Source organism: Molossus molossus, unplaced genomic scaffold, assembly GCF_014108415.1.
Source record: "Molossus molossus isolate mMolMol1 unplaced genomic scaffold, mMolMol1.p scaffold_m16_p_2, whole genome shotgun sequence".
Taxonomy (NCBI): domain Eukaryota; kingdom Metazoa; phylum Chordata; class Mammalia; order Chiroptera; family Molossidae; genus Molossus; species Molossus molossus.
In genome coordinates, this window is record NW_023425355.1 from 89,523,920 (window position 1) to 89,542,423 (window position 18,504).

General features: G+C 45.5%; 1 protein-coding gene across 1 annotated transcript; it reads left to right on the forward strand.

Moving 5' to 3' along the window:
* The first annotated feature begins 9,423 nt into the window (after window positions 1-9,423).
* Window positions 9,424-14,150, forward strand: CNGA2 (cyclic nucleotide gated channel subunit alpha 2). The gene is made up of 6 exons (XM_036270734.1): window positions 9,424-9,540; window positions 9,731-9,823; window positions 10,444-10,614; window positions 11,076-11,183; window positions 12,005-12,111; window positions 12,457-14,150. Exons 1-6 carry the CDS (start codon window positions 9,431-9,433, stop codon window positions 13,860-13,862), a joined length of 1,995 nt encoding a protein of 664 aa, XP_036126627.1. The 5' UTR covers window positions 9,424-9,430; the 3' UTR covers window positions 13,863-14,150.
* The last annotated feature ends 4,354 nt before the right edge of the window (window positions 14,151-18,504 follow it).

Consider the following 18,504-nt stretch of genomic DNA (forward strand, 5'->3'; position numbering starts at 1 on the left):
GGCTGGGGAAGGCTTGGAGTGGAGGGGTCGCCTGGCTAGGCAAGGTTTGGTGGGAAAGAAAAAAAACCCCGTGGGCTTCAACACTTGTGCCAGCCTCAATTGCCTGCCTGCCTAGGACATTTTCAGGCATCCCAGCCTCAGAGCATGGTGAGTGTTCCACTTGGAGTTCCATGACTCTCTGCATATGAGGAGTAATGGAGGTAGAGGTGAGGGGTTATGTGTGCTTCTCCCAGAATGCCTGCTTGAATTGTGGCCTTTATTTTCAGTCCTTTGAGCTGCACCCTGGCCTCCTAAAAGAGCCTTCAGGAAAAGAACCCACTCTGGGCCTCTTAGGCTTTGGGGGCTTGTCCCCTCTGCAATTAGCTTCTGGCTGAAAGAAGATTCCAGCACCAGGCAGCAAGTCTGGGACAGGGACAGGCTCTAAATTTTGGCTCTGCAGCTGAGCTTGCCCTTCATCTCCACTTGAGCCCAGACCATCAAGTATTGACTCTATCCATGTCCGTCAGAGGCCATAGGAGGCAGTCAGTGCTGGGGTAGCCTGTTTTCTAGGCCTCCTGCCAATGTCTGGGTCCTGCTCTTGGAAGATCATGGGCAAAACCCTTAGCATCATTTGTCAAATGGAGGCTTCCAGGGTGGTGGCTGCCTTCCCCAGAAGGAGAGACACTGAGTGCTTGGATTGGGCACATGTACTTCGAGTTGAGCCTCAACTGTGGCTGACAAGATGTGTACCTGATTGACCCTCAGGTTCCCCGGTGGCTGAACTTCTTGAATCCAGGAGTCATGTGGGGCTCTGATTCCCCCTCATACCCCCTCTTCCAGGACCAGCCCTGGCCACACCCCACTAGGCTCCAACACAAGATGGCCCCATAGGAGATGAGACTGCAAAGATGAGTCTAGGGAGATCTAGAAGGGGTCTGAATGCCTAAGTGGGAGTTTGGAATTTATCATGTAGATGACACCTCCATCTATTCAACAAGTACCTGACAGTATCCTCAGTCTTGGGACCCAGCAGGGAATAAGTCACACCTGGTCTCTGGATGTTACCATCTTGTGGGGGACAGACCATATGCAAGTAAATAATTGTCAGGACATAATAACTCTGTGATACAAATAAAGTAGGGAGAAGTGGACATGAAACAAGGTATGGATTTGGGAAATTACAAAGCAAGTTTAGGGAATGTACTCCTTCATTCACTTTCCAAATATGTACTGCTTGACACTGGGCTAGGCTCTGGGGATTAATGACTAAAGAAAACAGAAAAGTCTCTGCCTTGAGAAATTTTATTTCTAGGATGAGGGCATCTGTCCATTGGTATTCAAAGCAGGAGTGACAGACACACCCAGGTGTGGACTTACTGAACTCACCCTGGTAGTGTGGAAGGTAGAGAAGAGGAAGGGCTGGGGATCTGAAGGATAAGAGTCAATGAGTCAGCAGAAGAACCAACAAAATTTGAGGCTTGGGTGGAGGTATCAAGGATGACTCCTATGTTTCTAGATTGAGTACATGTGGGGAGAGATGTGTTTTTCTCAAGATAAGCCACTGGGAAAAAAGAAGCTGGGGCTGGGGTGAGAAGGTCATGTTAGTTTGAGACATTTTGAGTCCAGGGACCCAGTGACTGCCCCCAGAAAACAGAGATGGCCTCTGGGAACCTGTGGATGTGGAACATAGGAGTTTCTCAGTGAAGACACCAGGGGCTGGGATCCAGCCTGTCACCATAGGAGAAGCCTCCCTTGGGGTATGAACTGAATATGGCTGATGTCAGATATACTGCCCTGACCCTATCTTTGTAAAGAAATGAAGCCTCCCTTGGCAAAAACAGCCCAGCTATGACAAGTTTCTGATGTAATGGTGTCTGCACTGGAGGCTTCAGCCTTTGTCAAAGTAGTGACCAACCATGCTGGCCTGCCAGGCCTCTTAGGCAAAACCCTGCCTTCTCTGTGTCCCACTGGAGATTTAATTCACTCAACAAATAGTTTTCAAGCATCTATTTAATGAAGGTGCTAAGCTAGAGCTTGACATCAGGGTGGCTGATTACAGCCAAAGGTGAATTAACATCAAGGACCCACTGTCTGTCTAGTGAGTGCCAAGCACTCTCTTCCTCTCCAGCTTGGGGCTGCCTACCCCCAGTCCCTGAAACTCTCCTTAGCCATGGTTGGGTCCCCTCCAACTGTCTCCACAGGCTTGGGGCACAAGGGGGTCATTGCAGCTTCAGCTCCACACTCAAAAGTTAGTCCCAAGAGCGTGCTGAACTTGATGTAGTTCTGACCTAACTCTCTTTTTGTTATTGTCCAAGTCCCCGGGTCTGTTCATCTTCCAGGCTGGCCCTGTAGTTGAGTGTGCTTTTGAAGCTAGATTGCATGTGAATCTCTGTGATGGGGATAGCAATAGTATCAGCCTTGTCAGGTTGTGAGGATTAAATGAGTTAATTTAGCACATTATAGCTGCTCAGTGAATAAGAAATTTCCCCTCACCCCTAAGATCTAGCTTCTTCTTGGCTCTCCTAGCTGCTATCTGCCTACTTGCCTACATTCCTGATTTCTTGACTGCCTTCCCTACACCCTGCCACCCATGATGTGCATGACCCTTCCCTCGGCAGCATTCTCTGTCTGCTGCCCAGGACTTTTTCCATTACAATGGCCAGAATTGAATATCTGGGGAACTAGTTTCTGGATGAGACTTGGAGCCTGCCTCTTTAGGCTTAGTTATGGAAGAGTTCCCTTCCTAATTACAGTGGAAAAAGTTTGACTGATATTAACTTGAATCTGAGGCCAGGATGGCCTGGAGTACAAAAGAAGCTGAGCCACCTGGCCACCTGGAGCATTTCATGTTCCCTCTTGGAAGACCTCCTAGCAGCTCTGTATTCTGAGATTCCTCATAACTTCACTAAGATCTAACCTTTATGTATTCTTCTTTTCCTCCCTTTCTCCCTTCTTCCTACCCTCCCTCCTTTCCTTATTTTTTATTTATTTATTTTTTATCAATTTATTTTTGTTACAGTTGTTTCTCCTTTTCTTCCCCATTGACGCCCTCCTCCCCACCCCATCCCCAGCTTTGTTGTCCATGTCCATTGGTTATGCGTACATGCATATAAGTTCTGTGGTTTACCTCTCCCTCCCCACTCCCTTTTCTGAGGGTTGTCAGTCTGTACCCTACTTCCATGTCTCTGGGTCTACCCTGTTCCTCAAATTGTTATGTTCATTATATTCCACAAATAAGTGAGATTGTGTGATAGTTGTATTTCTGTGCTTGGCTTTTTTCGCTTAGGATAATACTCTCCAGGTTCCTCCATGTCGTCTTCTTTCTTCTTTCCACCAATATGTATAGAGTGATTTCCAGGAGCCAGCCTCAGTACTATATGAGGATGCATTATATAACAATGCAGATGCTTGCCCTCAAGCAGTGCATACTCTAGTGCAAGAGGTTTCTGGCAAGAAGGGTGGCATAATCTGGACTGAGGTTTTGCCCCAGGACTTTGTGAAAATTGGCAGGAAGCTGTGCATAGGCAGAATGAACATGGACATACTCTTCAGGGAAAAGTTTGAGTGCCAAGCCATCCTGAAGGCCAGAAGCCAAAGGCTTGAAGCCTCAGTCTGTCACAAATGTCTGTCTAAGGGCCAATGGTGATGATGACTTCAGTGTGATTGGGGATAAGGTGAGTTGTGCCTGTCCAAGGGCAGCTGGAATGTAATGTTCATTTGGAAGTTGTAAGAAAGGCCTGAAGCTCATCAGAAAGGTACCATTCTCATCCTCACCTTTGTTACTGGACATTTGATGCCGTCTTTACTTTTGTGACTGTATATAATGTGTTTTATTTCTCTGGCTACTTCTAAAAACATATTTTTTCTTCATTGATTTTAGAGAGAGAGGAAGGGAAGGGGAGAGAGAGAGATAGAAACATTGATGAGAGAGAACATTGATTGGCTGCCTCCTGCATGCCCCCAACTTGGGATTGGGCCCACAACCTGGGTATGTGCCCTGACCGGGGATTGAACTGGTGATCTCTTGGTAGTTGGGTTGATACTCAACCACTGAGCCACACCAGCAGGGCTCTCTGGCTACTTTTAAGATTTTCCTAGTATTGATGAATTTGTTAAACTTGATTATAATGTACCTTGGTGTAGTTTTCTTCACGTTTTTTTTGTGCTTGGGTATCATTGAGCTTCTTATATCTGTGAGTTTATAGTTGTACCAGATTTGGAAATTTGATAAAACTATAATTTTGGTCATTATTTATTTTCTTATTTTTTGTTTTAACCATCACCTGAGGGTATGCCTATTGATTTTAGAGACAGAGGGAGAAAGAGAAAGAGAGACAGGGAGGGAGTGAGAGAGAAACGTCTATCAGTGTCTTCCATACACACCCCAACTGTGGATCAAACCCACAACCTAGGTATGGGCCCTGAATGGAAATCAAACCCACAAAATTTTTACTTCAACCAACTGGTCTACCTGGACTAAGCATTGGCTATTATTTCTTCAAATATATCTTCTCTGCTCCCTCCTTTGGGGACTTCAACTATACCTATATTAAACCACTTGAAGTTACATCACAATTTGCTGATGTTTGCCCTTTCTCTTAAAAAAATTTTTTTTTCTTTATTGATTTTAGAGAGAGAGAAAGTAAGAGAGAGATAGAAACATTGATGAGAGAGAAAATCGATTGGCTGCCTCCTGCATGGCCCCCACTGGAGATTGGGCCCACAACCTGGGCATGTGCCCTGAGTGGTAATGGAACCTGTGACCTCCTGGTTCATGGGTTGATGCTCAACTACTGAGCCACACTGGCCGGGCTGCTCTTTCTTTTTTCTGAACCGCTTTTCTCTCTGTGCCCAATTTTGGGTAGTTTTATTGTGTTGTCTTGAAGTTCACTAATCTCATCCTCTGTAATATCTAATCTGCAATTAATTTCATGTAATGTATTGTCCATCTCAAAATACTTAGTTTTCATCTTTAGAAGATTGATTTGGTTTTTTTCATATATTCCATAATCTTTTTTTTTATATTCTATAATCTTACTTAATTTTTTGAATACATAGAATACAGTTATATTAAGTAATTTTATATTTATGTCAGTTCTGAGTTTATTTTAATTGATAGATTGTTTCTTCTTCATTATGAAGAAACTATGTATATATTTGGTAGTTTTTTGTTTGTTTGCTTTTGTTTTGGTTAATCTACACCTGAGGATATTTCTCCACTGATTTTTTAAAGAGAGTGGGAGGGAGGAAGAGAGAGAGAAACATCAATGCAAGAAAGACACATAGATCAGTTACCTCTTGTACGACGTGGACAGGAGCCAGGGATTGAACCTACAACCAAGCTATGTGCCTTTGACTAGGAATAGAACCTGTGACCCTTCGGTCCACTGGCTGTCGCCCTAACAGTTAAGCCAAACAGGCCCAGGGAGGCAAACTGGAGTTTGGAGGAGAGGCTGGGCTGGTGTTATACATTTTCAAGTCACCAGCATACAGATGTGTTTGAAGCCACACGACTGGATGATAAGATGAAGACATAAAAGATAAGGATTACATCCAAAGACTGAGTTCAGGACAAATAAAAATTTACAATTAGAAAAGAGGAAGGCCCTGGCCTGTTTGGTTCAGCAGTTAGAGCATCGGCCTGTGGTCCACAGAGATCTGGGTTCAATTCCCTCTAAGGGCATGTACCTCGGTTGCAGTTTGTACCTGGCCCTGGTTGGGTTGTACGGGTGGCAACCACTTGATGTGTCCCTTTCATGTCGATGTTTTTCTCTCTCTTTCTTTCCCTCTCTCCCTCCCACTCTATCTGAACAAAAAAATATGTCTTTGGGTGAGGATAAAAAAAAAAAACAAAAAGAAAAGAGGAGGGGGGCTCTTCAGAGGACACTGTGAAGAAGCTGCCAGAGAGGCAGGAGGAAAACCAGGAGAGGGAACCCATTGTTTCAAGAAGGAAAGAGTGGATAAACTTTGTCAAATGCTACTAAAAAAAAACAAAAAACAAAATAGAGGTGGACAAACAAGTGACTCTGAGGATGAATTGTGTTCCTGGTTGTTTTCTCTTTTATTTTGGGAGCAACACTGAGATCAGAGATTTCCAGATTAATCTCCCTAACCTCAGCACCCAGCACTGACCTGGTGTACAACAGATGCCTTGAGAATATGCATGGAATATGTATGGACTACATGAGTGAACAAAAGAGCACTGGGCAGCAGTGAACATTTGAAAGAGCCATAAACTGGAAGTTAGTAGCTCTTGTTTCTATTCTTGATTATATGACTAACTTTTCTTTTTTGTCCCTGACCTTAACATCTTTAAAGGAATTGTCCTCAGAATGTTCTCAAATAGGGCCCATGTCACTCCTTGCCTATAAAAACAATAGAAACAGAGAACGTTTTGCAACATCATATGCTCCAGTTTCCATCTTATCTCTCTCTTTTCTCACTCAGTCAGGACTCTAGAAAGACTTAGATATATTCTCTATCACTTGTTCTTTACCTCCTACTACTTTTTCTGAAACCCTGAAAAATATGCCTTCTTTTTCCAACACCCCTAAGGCTGCTCTGGATAAGGTCACCAGTGAGGCCTTTGTTGGTGAATGTAGGACTCCTCCAGCTCTCATCTCAGGGATAAAAAGGCAGCCCTGCTCTTCTTGACATGGGGGTCGAGTGTTGGCCCTGCAGATTCCTCCTTTCCTGAGACTCTCTTCCCTAAGGCCTGTCATCCTCAGTCTCCTCCACTTGGCCAGTTTTTTAAGCCATCTGTCACCTTTGTAGCTCCTCAGAACTCTCCCCTCAGCCTCCTCTTCTGTTCTTAGGCTATGGGGAGGTGGTGGTGGTGGTGGCTCATCTCCCTCTAAGAGTTTTAACTCCCAGAAAACCCTAATGGTGTTCATGTCTCCCCTCTAGTCTAGACCCCAGTGAGTGGTGGGTCTGTCAGAGTCTGCTGCAGCAGGCCTGGAGTGACAGTGAATGCTTGAGACCAGAACAGGGCCTTAGGCACAGAAGGCAGTAGTTGAACATATCTTTGACACTTTGAAGGGACAATTGACTAAGGACATAGACTGCTTGGATGTGATGATTGAAGAAAACAGGAAGTATGTTTGACATCCAGGTTTCTGGTTTGGTGACTGGATAGAGGGCAGGCCCCTATAGGAGATGGATAAATTGGAGGAGAAACCAATTTTTAGTTAAGGGTGTCAAGTTCAGTTTTAACTATGTTGGATTTGATATGCCTCAAATAAGAAACAGCTGGAGATATGGGTGGGCAGCTTGGGAGAGACGCCTCATTTGAAATATGATGGTAACTGAAGACTTGGGACTAGATGAGGTTTCTTGGAGACAGTGTGAGAACCACTGCCCTGTTTCCTGGCAAGTGATCTGAGGGAGCAGTTCTGATGCGTGGGGAGTATGTGCGGCAAAGTAGCTGCCTCTGGGCAGTCAGACTCAGGGAAGGGCTTGTTCCTGGCAGAGAAGGGTCAGGGCTCATGGGAGAGGAAACTGTCTTGGTGCCAGAACTTTAGAAAAAGCAAAACTGGTGTCATGGCCCATTAGCTACCTTCTGTGGGCTCAGGATCATTGCTATTGGGGATTATCAGTAAGGAGGGGAGGAATCCATGTGCTGGCAGGCAGGGCCTGTAATGCTCTCTGTCAGTGAGAGGCTATCCCAAGTTCTCTGCCAGGTGTTTGCAGCCTCTCTGGGCTGCCCTTGGCCTCCTTTGCCTTATTCCTGTAAGCACAGCTCACACTCCATCCCAGATCCAGCCTCCCCACATCAGTGTCCCCTCCATCCCTGCAATAGACTTGCCTTTCGCTGCCCCTCCTCTACTGCTGCCCTTCATTCACTGTGATATAGCCCTTCTTAATCTTCAGGATTCCAGGAAGCCAACCCTGAAATCCTGATGAGTATGAGTGGCCCCAGCTTGGTTTGTGTTGCTTAGAATTTTCTGTCTACATCATCTGCTGTCTCTAGGGTCCAAGCAGGTTCCTCTCCCTCAGGTGCACTTATTAGCATCCCAGTGCTGTAGTCCCACAGAGAGCACCAGGTGGGAATCTTTGAGGTTGTTTGTTATTACCACTCACTATAGAGGTTGACATGCCTGCTATTGTTACCATGACATGCCATGGTAACAACTCCAGAAGCTGGAACAAGCTGGGGGGAGGTGCTCCAGCAGTAGGGGCCACATGCAATCTGGCAGGTGAGCTGACCATTTCTGACCAAATCTTGTGGGGTATATCAATCAGCCTTAGCAGGGAAGAGCTGCTGCTCCTTGTTTCTTTTGCTGTAGCCTCCCTGACCCCATGGCAAACAATTTGGAACACAATCTTCTGTCTCTCTTCTGGATTTTTTCCCTCTCAAGCTGCTCCTTCTTAGTCTGTTTTGTAAACACCTCTGCCCTAGATAGACCCTTACTCTGTATTCTCTTCCTGCATGATCCCATCCAGTTGCTCTCCATTGCTCCCCACACTCAATCCTCTGAGTCCTGTTCATTCTCCTTCCTAAATAGTTCTTCACTCTGCTGTCTCAGGCTTCAGTGGCACCATCTTCTCCAGCTTTCTCTCTACCACCTCGTTTCCACTCTTGCTCCCTCTATAATCCAGTCTCCACCTAGCAGCCACAAGGATCATATTAGAATATAATGCTGTCTTTATCATGTTCCTGATCAGCCATTCCAAGACTCCCCATAGCCCAAAGTCCTGTCTTGGACAACTGCCTGTGGAGACTCTTAGAGCTCTCCCTTCCCTCTTCCTCACTCCCTTCCCCACCCATGAGGCTCCTCTCTGTTTCTTAGCTTGAGCAACATTGTTTGAGGATGCTGGAGTGAATGTGGTTTGAGCTGAAAGGAAGGAACCTTAGTTGAAAAAGTCAATGAGAGGTGGGACTCCTACCTGAAGAGCATGAGCTCTGAGTTGGTCTTGGATTAGGAGACCAGAGAGCTGGGGGTTGGGTAGCAGCTGCTTTGGGACAAGGACATATATTTCCTCCCATGGAACAGGAGTTTGGGGACAGTGGCTGCTTTGGAGGTGCTCAGCAGCCTAAACATGTGCCACACATCTGTAAAGCAGGGCACCAGAAGATGGCTTAAACAGTATTTTTTTGTTTTGTTTTGTATTCAATCTGATAGTTCACATGTCAAAGGTTTCACTGGAGTAAAAGAAAAAGAAACACTTTTTCCCCCATTTTAAAACTGGTTGCCTTTTAAATTACTTGTCAGAATGGGGAGAACAGTATCATCCTTTTGGTGCTTGGAGCCTGGCACTTACGCAATGCTGGGTGTTACATGCCCTGCACTGCAAAATAGTACCCAGAGGTGCTGGTGTTTGCCAGGTGGGCCCTGGTTCTCTTCTCACTCCTCACCTTCAGCTTTCCTGACTTATATGGGTGTCAGGGTCCTCTTTGACCTTCCTCTTTGCCCTGTCCCTGGCAGGTGGGGGTTTCAGTTCTACATGGAGGATGACAGAAAAATCTAATGGTGTGAAGAGCTCCCCAGCCAATAACCACAACAATCATGCACCTCCTGCCATTAAGGCCAATGGCAAAGATGACCTCAGGACAAGTAACAGGTGAGTCTGCTGATGCTGAGTCATTTCAGAGATGGCCCGGAGGCTGCTACTTCTTCCAAACTTTGCCTCATTGTCACCGAGCAAACAATCTTTGACTCAAGAACATCCTCGGAACCATAGGAGGAGACAGTGCTGATAGGAGACATGGTATGATCAGAGAACCCTTGGTCAACTGCTTCTTCTTCTGCAGGCCACAGTCTGCAGCTGAAGATGACACCTGCTCAGAACTGCAGAGGCTGGCAGAGATGGATGACCTCCAGCATGGGAGGGTTGGTTTCCGCAGGTGGGTTCCACCATGGCTCTGTTGCTACTTCCCCCTGCCCACAGGGACTGTCAGAGTGGATACCATGGCCTTCCTCCTTTTAGTCCCACTGGGCCTTTCCACCAAGATATCTGAGAAACACTGTCAGTACTATCCTAATTCAACTCTTTGCTCCTGAGGTGGCTCCTTTGAACAAGCTTGAAGTGGCCAGAGGAGGCTTCTCTTAAACATGCCTGTCTCAGGGTCAGAGTGGAGAGATCCTTTCTAGCAGAGGGGCTTACATAGAGTGCACTGAGGTCTTCAGGCTTGAGGTATAGGTTTCATAGGAAAATCAGGAAGCTTGGGACAACTTTCCTCCTGGCCTGTTCTCTCTCAGCACAACCTTCATCTTGTCTTGGAGACCTCCTCTTTGTTGTTCCCAATCAACTGATATGACACCTCCTACAGGAAGCCTTCCCTTTCCCCTCCAGCTGCATTCTGAATCATAACTGAGCCCCGGCTCCCTACCCTCAGCATTGAACTTGATCCCAGTTCTTAGCACTGGGAAATAATGACCTGGCCCATTTCCCATCTCCCTTATTAGACACTGAGTTCCTGGGCTCACAGTTTCCTCTGGCTCATGATCCCTCTCTCACCTCTAGGATTGCCCGCCTGGTGGGGGTCATTAGAGAGTGGGCCAACAAGAATTTTCGTGAGGAGGAACATAGACCTGACTCGTTCCTTGAGCGTTTTCGTGGTCCTGAGCTCCAGACCGTGACAACACAGCAAGGGGATGGCAATGACGACAAGGACGGCGAGAACAAGGGCACCAAGTATAGCTGTCCAGCCTGTGGGACTGGAAGGGCTCCCAAGCATGCTACCAGAGGGATTGGTGGGGTTTCTTATGCCACCACCATAGGAATACTGGGTTCTACACCAAGCCCTGTCATGGTAGGGAAAGGGGTGGGCAGAGGAGACCTGATATGGTTTTAACTCTAGAATATTTTCATTGTCCCAGCCAACAGCTTCTACAGCAGCAAGTAGCCCACTTGTCATAGGAGTCCCTAGTGGCTTTTCTCACCTAAGTTGCCCCGTGCCATCTGCCCATTTGAGTTTCATCAGATACACAGTACCAGGTTCTGGCTCCCTGAAAAATAGGGCCCTAAGTCAACCTACCCCTCACCCCGCACATCCTCATAGGAATTACTGTTTTGGCACTCCTGGCCTCTGGAAGTGGGGGTGTTGCCACATTGGAGGCCTGGTACCCAAACCTAGCCTCTGTCTGTCTACTCAGGAAGAAATTTGAACTATTTGTCTTGGACCCAGCTGGGGACTGGTACTACCGCTGGCTGTTTGTCATTGCCATGCCTGTTCTGTACAACTGGTGCCTGCTGGTGGCCAGGTGAGTAGGGAGAGTCTGGGAATGGGTGGCCATAGCAGTCCAGTCCACAGGCCCTGGGATTGGCAGCATACCAGTCCCAGTTGTGGACATAGAGCTTACCCCCAAGCCTCCTTCTGCCCTATTAAAACCCCCCTCTCAATTTAATATGCTACAAAAGTTTCATGTCTATCCCTTTATTCTTTTTCCTGGTGTCTGTAATCTGTTCCTACTTCTCTATCCCCATCAATACTGCCCTAGGTGAGGCTACCCTCCTCTCCCTGGCACAACTAAAACAGTCCCACACCCATTCTTTGCAGGCACTTTTGCCCCCTCCAACTCATCCTCCACACTTGCAACTAGTGTGCTTGGTAGAAACTGGGATTTGATTGCCATTCCCTCCTCACAAACTCTTCAATGGCCCTCTTTGACCACAGATTGAAGTTCAACCCTTAGCATGGCCTTCAAGGCCCTCTGGACCTGGACGTCTCTCTGGCTCTACCTTCTGGACATACCCACCCCTAGCACTCACTATTTTTAGATCACAACGTGGTGTTTCCTCAGAAGAAAATTTCCTTTCTCCATTTTTAACCTATGGAGATTCTTCTATTAGTCTCAGTTTCAAAGCCAATCTCTAGATTAGCTTTCCCAGACAACATGTCCACCCCACCAATCTCTTACCCCAGTCATTAATTCAGCAAGGATTTGACTGAACACCAGGCTGACTGACTCATCAGTTCCCCTGGTGGTCATCCCATGACCTGCACACATCGGGCACTCAATTTGGGGCCTCTAGGGGACTTTGGCTGGAATTGAGGGTAAAGCCCAGCCCTGTTTTCCTGTAGAGCCTGCTTCAGTGATCTACAGAAAAGCTACTACCTAGTGTGGCTGGTGCTGGACTACTTCTCAGATGTGGTCTATATCACAGACCTCTTCATCCGACTGCGCACAGGTAAGTGAGCAACTGAGATGTACAAGCAAGAGCATGACCCGTATGTCCAAAGGCCTGAGTTCAAAATTTCAAAAAGCCCTCTCAACACAGTGTTAGACCTAACTGCCTGGCTGGGACTTGGGTTGGTGCCTGCCCCTTCTTGAACCTCATGGTCCTCACATGCTTACTGAGATATAGACAAGGGGGTGCTCTCTTAGTGTTTTTCTGGCAATCCCTGCTACATGAATTTTCTATACTCTTCTTTGGGAAGGAGGGTTGAGTGAGCAGTTTTTCCCTTGAGTGTTAGCCCATCAGGAGGGAGAGGGCTGAAGGCAGAGGTAATATATTGACTCGCATCTCTACTAGGTTTCCTAGAGCAGGGGCTGCTGGTCAAAGATACCAAGAAGTTGCGGGACAACTATATCCACACTCTTCAGTTCAAGTTTGATATGGCTTCTATCATCCCCACGGATCTGGTCTATTTTGCTGTGGGCATACACAACCCTGAGCTGCGCTTCAATCGCTTGCTACATTTTGCCCGCATGTTTGAATTCTTTGACCGCACTGAGACACGCACCAGTTACCCCAACATCTTCCGCATCAGCAACCTGATTCTCTACATCTTGGTCATCATCCACTGGAATGCCTGCATCTACTATGCCATCTCCAAATCCATTGGCTTTGGAGTTGACACCTGGGTTTATCCCAACATCACTGACCCTGAGTATGGCTACCTGGCTAGGGAATATATCTATTGCCTTTACTGGTCTACACTGACCCTCACCACCATTGGGGAGACACCACCCCCTGTAAAGGATGAGGAGTACCTATTTGTCATCTTTGACTTTCTGATTGGTGTCCTCATCTTTGCCACCATCGTGGGAAATGTGGGCTCCATGATATCCAACATGAATGCCACTCGGGCTGAGTTCCAAGCCAAGATCGATGCAGTCAAACATTACATGCAGTTTCGCAAGGTCAGCAAGGAAATGGAAGCCAAGGTTATTAAGTGGTTTGACTACCTGTGGACCAATAAGAAAACTGTAGATGAGCGGGAAGTTCTCAAAAACTTGCCAGCCAAGCTGAGGGCTGAGATAGCCATCAATGTCCACCTGTCCACACTCAAGAAAGTGCGCATCTTCCAGGACTGTGAAGCTGGCTTGTTGGTGGAGCTGGTATTGAAGCTTCGTCCTCAGGTCTTCAGCCCTGGGGATTACATTTGCCGCAAGGGGGACATTGGCAAAGAGATGTACATAATCAAAGAGGGTAAATTGGCAGTGGTGGCTGATGATGGTGTCACTCAGTATGCCCTGCTCTCGTCTGGTAGTTGCTTTGGAGAGATCAGTATCCTTAACATTAAGGGTAGCAAAATGGGTAATCGACGCACAGCTAATATCCGCAGCCTAGGATACTCAGATCTCTTCTGCTTGTCCAAGGATGACCTTATGGAAGCTGTGACTGAGTACCCTGATGCCAAAAAGGTCTTGGAGGAGAGAGGCCGAGAGATCCTGATGAAGGAGGGGCTGCTAGATGAGAATGAGGTGGCAGCCAGCATGGATGTGGATGTGCAGGAGAAGCTAGAACAGCTGGAGACCAACATGGAAACCTTATACACTCGCTTTGGGCGCCTGTTGGCTGAGTACACAGAGGCCCAGCAGAAACTCAAGCAGCGCATCACGGTTCTGGAAACCAAGATGAAGCAGAACAATGAGGATGATTACCTTTTTGATGGAATGAACAGTCCTGAGCCAGATGTTGCTGAAAAGCCATAAGGGCTTGGGCCTAACTCCCTCTCCAACCTTGGTCTTGACTCCAGGAGCTAGAAGACGCATGTAGATCTTCAAATTTGAATTCATTACTCCCAATGTCACCTTGAATTCTCCCCAAAGCATCTTTGTCATCAGGTTTGTGGCTCAATCACCCAGGAGTCCTTCTCTAAGTCCAGATATCAGCCAAGCTTTTGCACAGTGCAGTCCACGTTGGCTTGCCTTCCAGGAGCTTCAGCCTATCCCAGTCTGAGGAAGAAAGAGGGGAGCAGCTGAACTGTTTTCAAGGGGTCTCTCCTGGGACTGGGAGCCTAGGAAATAATCTCTGAAGAAGCCCATCCACAGACAGAATAGTGTGCACTCTGATATTGTACTCCCCTATCTCTGGGCACTTTGCACTCAGCCACTTTCCACTTGGTTCTGCTCCTTGCTTTTTCTGATATGTTCTGAATATCCCCATTTACATGCACATGTATGTAATTCATATACTGGTTTCAGACATTTAACACAAGTACCCACTGTCTGTCTTCCAAGACAGGCACAGAATGTGGAGCGGGGCAGGGAGGAGGGTACTCACTCAGGGATGCCTCTCTCTGCCAGGCACTCCAACTCCTGCTCTGTTGATCTGTCTGTCTGCTGGCCAGAATTGTGATCTCTAGATTCTTCTCTGGACCAGAGAGATAATGATTCTTCTAGCTTCTGGTCCATTCCAGAGCAGAGGCAGAGGAGCAGTGTAACTGGCAGTCAGGCAGAATGCAATGCCACTGGGAGAAGTAGGTGGTCAGGAGCCCTGGCCATCATCGCTCTGTGCAGAACATTTCTGAAGAGACCCTGAAAGCTGGTGGTGGGTGAGAGATTCTTCAAGTTAATATCTTCAGTAGAGGCACTTATAAGTTAATACATTCCTTTGACTCATTTGTGGTTATTTCTCAGCTCTGCTATTCACATACTTTCCCTTCCTCTCTCAGTCCCTCTCTTTTCCCCATATTTATATTTCCCCCTTATCAAGGACTCACTCATCTGGAATGTCTTCTGCTGTCTTCCTCTGCCTGCCTAAGCCCTCCTGGTCCTTCAGGACTCAGTTTAGGAAGCATTTTCTCAGAGAAGGACCCCTTAACTGCACTTGCTCCCATTCTATGCAGTCAATCACCCCCTCTCTAGGCATTCACAGTGCCCACTGGCTCATATCACACTATGTGGCTGGTTTTGAAGGATCTGGTTTCCTCTGCAGACTGTGGACTCTGAGGGCAGGGCCAAGACATTTTCCCTCACTACTCTGTCTGCAATCTTGTCATAGAGGAGAAGATTTATTCATTGTGGCAGTAATCAAACACACCAAAGCTCCTGTTCTTCCATTTGCCAGCAGCCATGCCTTAGAAATACTGGCTATGTCTGGGAGGTTGGGGAGGATCTCCTGGAGGAGCAGATATTTGAGTGGATGATTAGGAACCTAAAGAAACCTAAAGGACAAGTGCAAATTACGGCAAGATCTAGGTGCAGTCTCAGATGCCTTTGTGCATACCAGTTCTCCCTTCCCAACCTTAATTGTGGTGAAATACACGTGACATTTACCATCTGGAATATTTTTAAGTGTGTAGTTTGGCAGTGTAAAGTACATTCACATTTATGTGAAATACCTTTCCAGAAATTTTTTTATCTTCCCAAACTAAAATTCTGTCCCCATTAAGTAACTCTCCCCCCTCCTCCCAGTCCCTGGCACCCATAATTATACTTTCTGTCTTTATGAATTTGACTAATTTAGATGCCTCATAAAAGTGGTATCATAAACTATTTATCCTTTTGTGGCTGGCTTATTTTACTTAGTGTAACCTTCTCAAAGTCCATCCATGTTGTAGTATGTGTCAGAATTTCCTTCCTTTTAAGGCTAAATAATATTCCACTGTATTAAACCATATTTTGTGTAGCCATTCATCCATCAATGGACATTTGGGTTATTTACATCTTTTGGCTACTGTGAATAATGCTGCTATGCACATAAGTGTACAAACATCTGTTTAGGTTTATGCTTTCAGTTATTTTGAGACTATACTCAGAAATGAAATTGCTGCATCATACACTAATTCTATTTTTAGTTTTTTGAGGAATCACCATATTACTTTTTCTAGCAACTGATCCATTTTACATTCACATCAACAAGTGTGCAGGTTTCCAGTTTCTTCACATCCTCGCCAACATGATTAGCGATGTTAAGCTTCTCTTCATATGCTTGTTCAGGTCATTTTTCTTTGGAAAGTGTCTATTTAATCTTTTGCTAATCTTTCAATTGGGTTGTTTGTGGTTTGTTTTTTTTTTAATTATTGTTGTTGTTAAGTTGTAGGTGTTCTGGATATTAACCCATATCAGTTATATGATTTACAATTTCCCCCCATTCCACAGATTGCCTCTTCAGTCTGTTAATTTTATCTTTTGATGCACAGTTTTACATTTTGATGTAGTTCAGTTGATCAATTTCACTTTTGTAGCCTGGGTTTTGGTGTCACAATTTATTTTTATAAGAATTCACTTTTCATCCAGTTGGTGTGGCTCAGTGGTTGAGCATTGACCCATGCATCAAGAGGTCGCTGGTTCTATTCCCGGCCAGAACACATGCCCAGATTGTGGGCTCAACCCCCAATGGGGGGGCATGCGGGAGGCGGCCAATCCATGTTCTCTCTCATCAGTGTTTCTATCTCTCTCTCCCCATCCCTTCCTATCTCTAAAATCAATCAAGGAATAAAAAACTTTTTAATTCATTTTTCTACCCATCTTTTATTTTATTTATTTATTTATTCATTTTCTGGCTTCTCCACTTGAAATTTCAGCAATTTGTTTATTTATTTTTAAAATTTAAAAAGATTTCTAAAAAAATTTTCATTCATTAATTTGTGTTTGGTACAGCTGTTTCTCATTTTTCCCCCATTGACACCATTCTCCCCTTCCCCTCAACCCCATCCCCACCTTTGTTGTCTATGTTCATTGGTCATGCATACATGCATGTAAGTTCTGTGATTTATCTCTTCTGTCACAACCGCCCCCCCCCCCCGAGGCTTGAGAGCCTATACCCACCTCCATGTCTCTGGGTTAATTTTGCAGTTTGTTTAGTTCATTATATTCCACATATAAATGAGATCATGTGATACTTGTCTTTCTCTGCATGGCTTGTTTTCCTTAGCATAATACTCTCCTGGTCCTTCCATGCCATCTCAAAGGATAAGAGATCTTTCCTTCTTACAGCTGCATAGTATTCCATTGTGCACATGAACCACAGCTTTTTTATTATTATTAATTAATTTCTTTAATTTGTTACAGATGTTTCTCCTTTTTCTCCCACTGATTACCCCTCCACCTCCCTCCCCACCCTGTCCCCAGCTTTGTTGTCCATGTCCATTGTTCATACATACATGCATATAAGTTCTGTGGTTTATCTCTCCCCCATCACCCCTTCTTCTGGGGATTGTCAGTCTGTACACCATTTTCACATCCCTAAGGCTACCCCATTTCTCAGACTGTTATGTTCATTATAGTCCACAAATAAGTGACATCATATGATATTGTCTTTCTCTGTGTGGCTTGTTTCCAGGTCCCTACAGGTTGTCTTAAAGGATAAGAGAGCTTTCTTTCTTAGAGCTGCATAGTACTCCATTGTGTTTATGTACCACAGCTTCTTTATCCATTCGTCTACTGATGGACACTTGGGCTGTTTCCATATCTTAGCTATTGTAAATAGTGCTGCTATGAACATGGGGGTACATATATTCTTCCAGATTGGTGTTTCAGGCTTCTTAGGGTATATTCCTAGCAGCGGGATCACTGGGTCAAATGGAAGTTCAATTTTTAATTTTTTGAGATAACACCATATTGTTTTCCATAGTGGCTGGCCCAGTCTGCATTCCCACCAGCAGTGTACTAGAGCCGCTTTTCTCCACACCCTTGCCAACACTTGTTGTTTGATGATTTGTTGATGGTGACCATTCTGACAGGTGTGAGGTGATACATCATTGTTGTTTTACTTTGCATCTCTCTGATGATTAGTGCTGTTGAACATTTCTTCATATGTCTCTTAGCCGTTTGTATAACCTGTTTGGTGAGGTGTCTCTTTGGTTCCTCTGTCCAATTTTTTTTAAATTAATTAATTTTTGTTACAGATGTTTCTCCTTTTCCCCCCACTGATTCTCCCCTCCTCCTCCCTCCCTGCCCTTTCCCCAGTTTGTTGTCCATGTCCATTGTTCATGCATATAAGTTCTGTGGTTTATCTCTCCCCCACCACCCCCCTATTTAGGGGATTGTCAGTCTGTATCCCACTTCCGCGTCTCTGGGACTACCCCCTTCCTCAGACTGTTAACGTCTGTCCAATTTTTAATTAGGTTCCTTGTCTTCCTTTCATTGAGTTGTATGAGCAGTCTATATATATTGGAAATTAACCCCTTATCTGATATATCATTGGCAATTATGCTCTCCCATACAGTGGGTAGCCTTTCCATTTTGAGGATTGTATATTTTGCTGTACAGAAGCTTTTGAGTTTGATGTAGTCCCATGTGTACATTTTCTCCTTTGTTTCTGTTACCTGAGGTGATGTATCAGTGAAAATTCTGCTGCATATGATGTCTGAAATTTTGTTGCCTACATTTTCTTCTAGGAATATATGGA

What these genes read in the sequence shown, in the direction of transcription:
- CNGA2 (XM_036270734.1), top strand. Translation starts at nt 9,431, where the DNA reads ATGACAGAAAAATCTAATGGTGTGAAGAGCTCCCCAGCCAATAACCAC. An exon ending in GGCGAGAACAAGGGCACCAA is followed by an intron (nt 10,615 to 11,075) that starts GTATAGCTGTCC and finishes CTGTCTACTCAG; the next exon opens with GAAGAAATTTGAACTATTTG. An exon ending in TGGTGCCTGCTGGTGGCCAG is followed by an intron (nt 11,184 to 12,004) that starts GTGAGTAGGGAG and finishes GTTTTCCTGTAG; the next exon opens with AGCCTGCTTCAGTGATCTAC.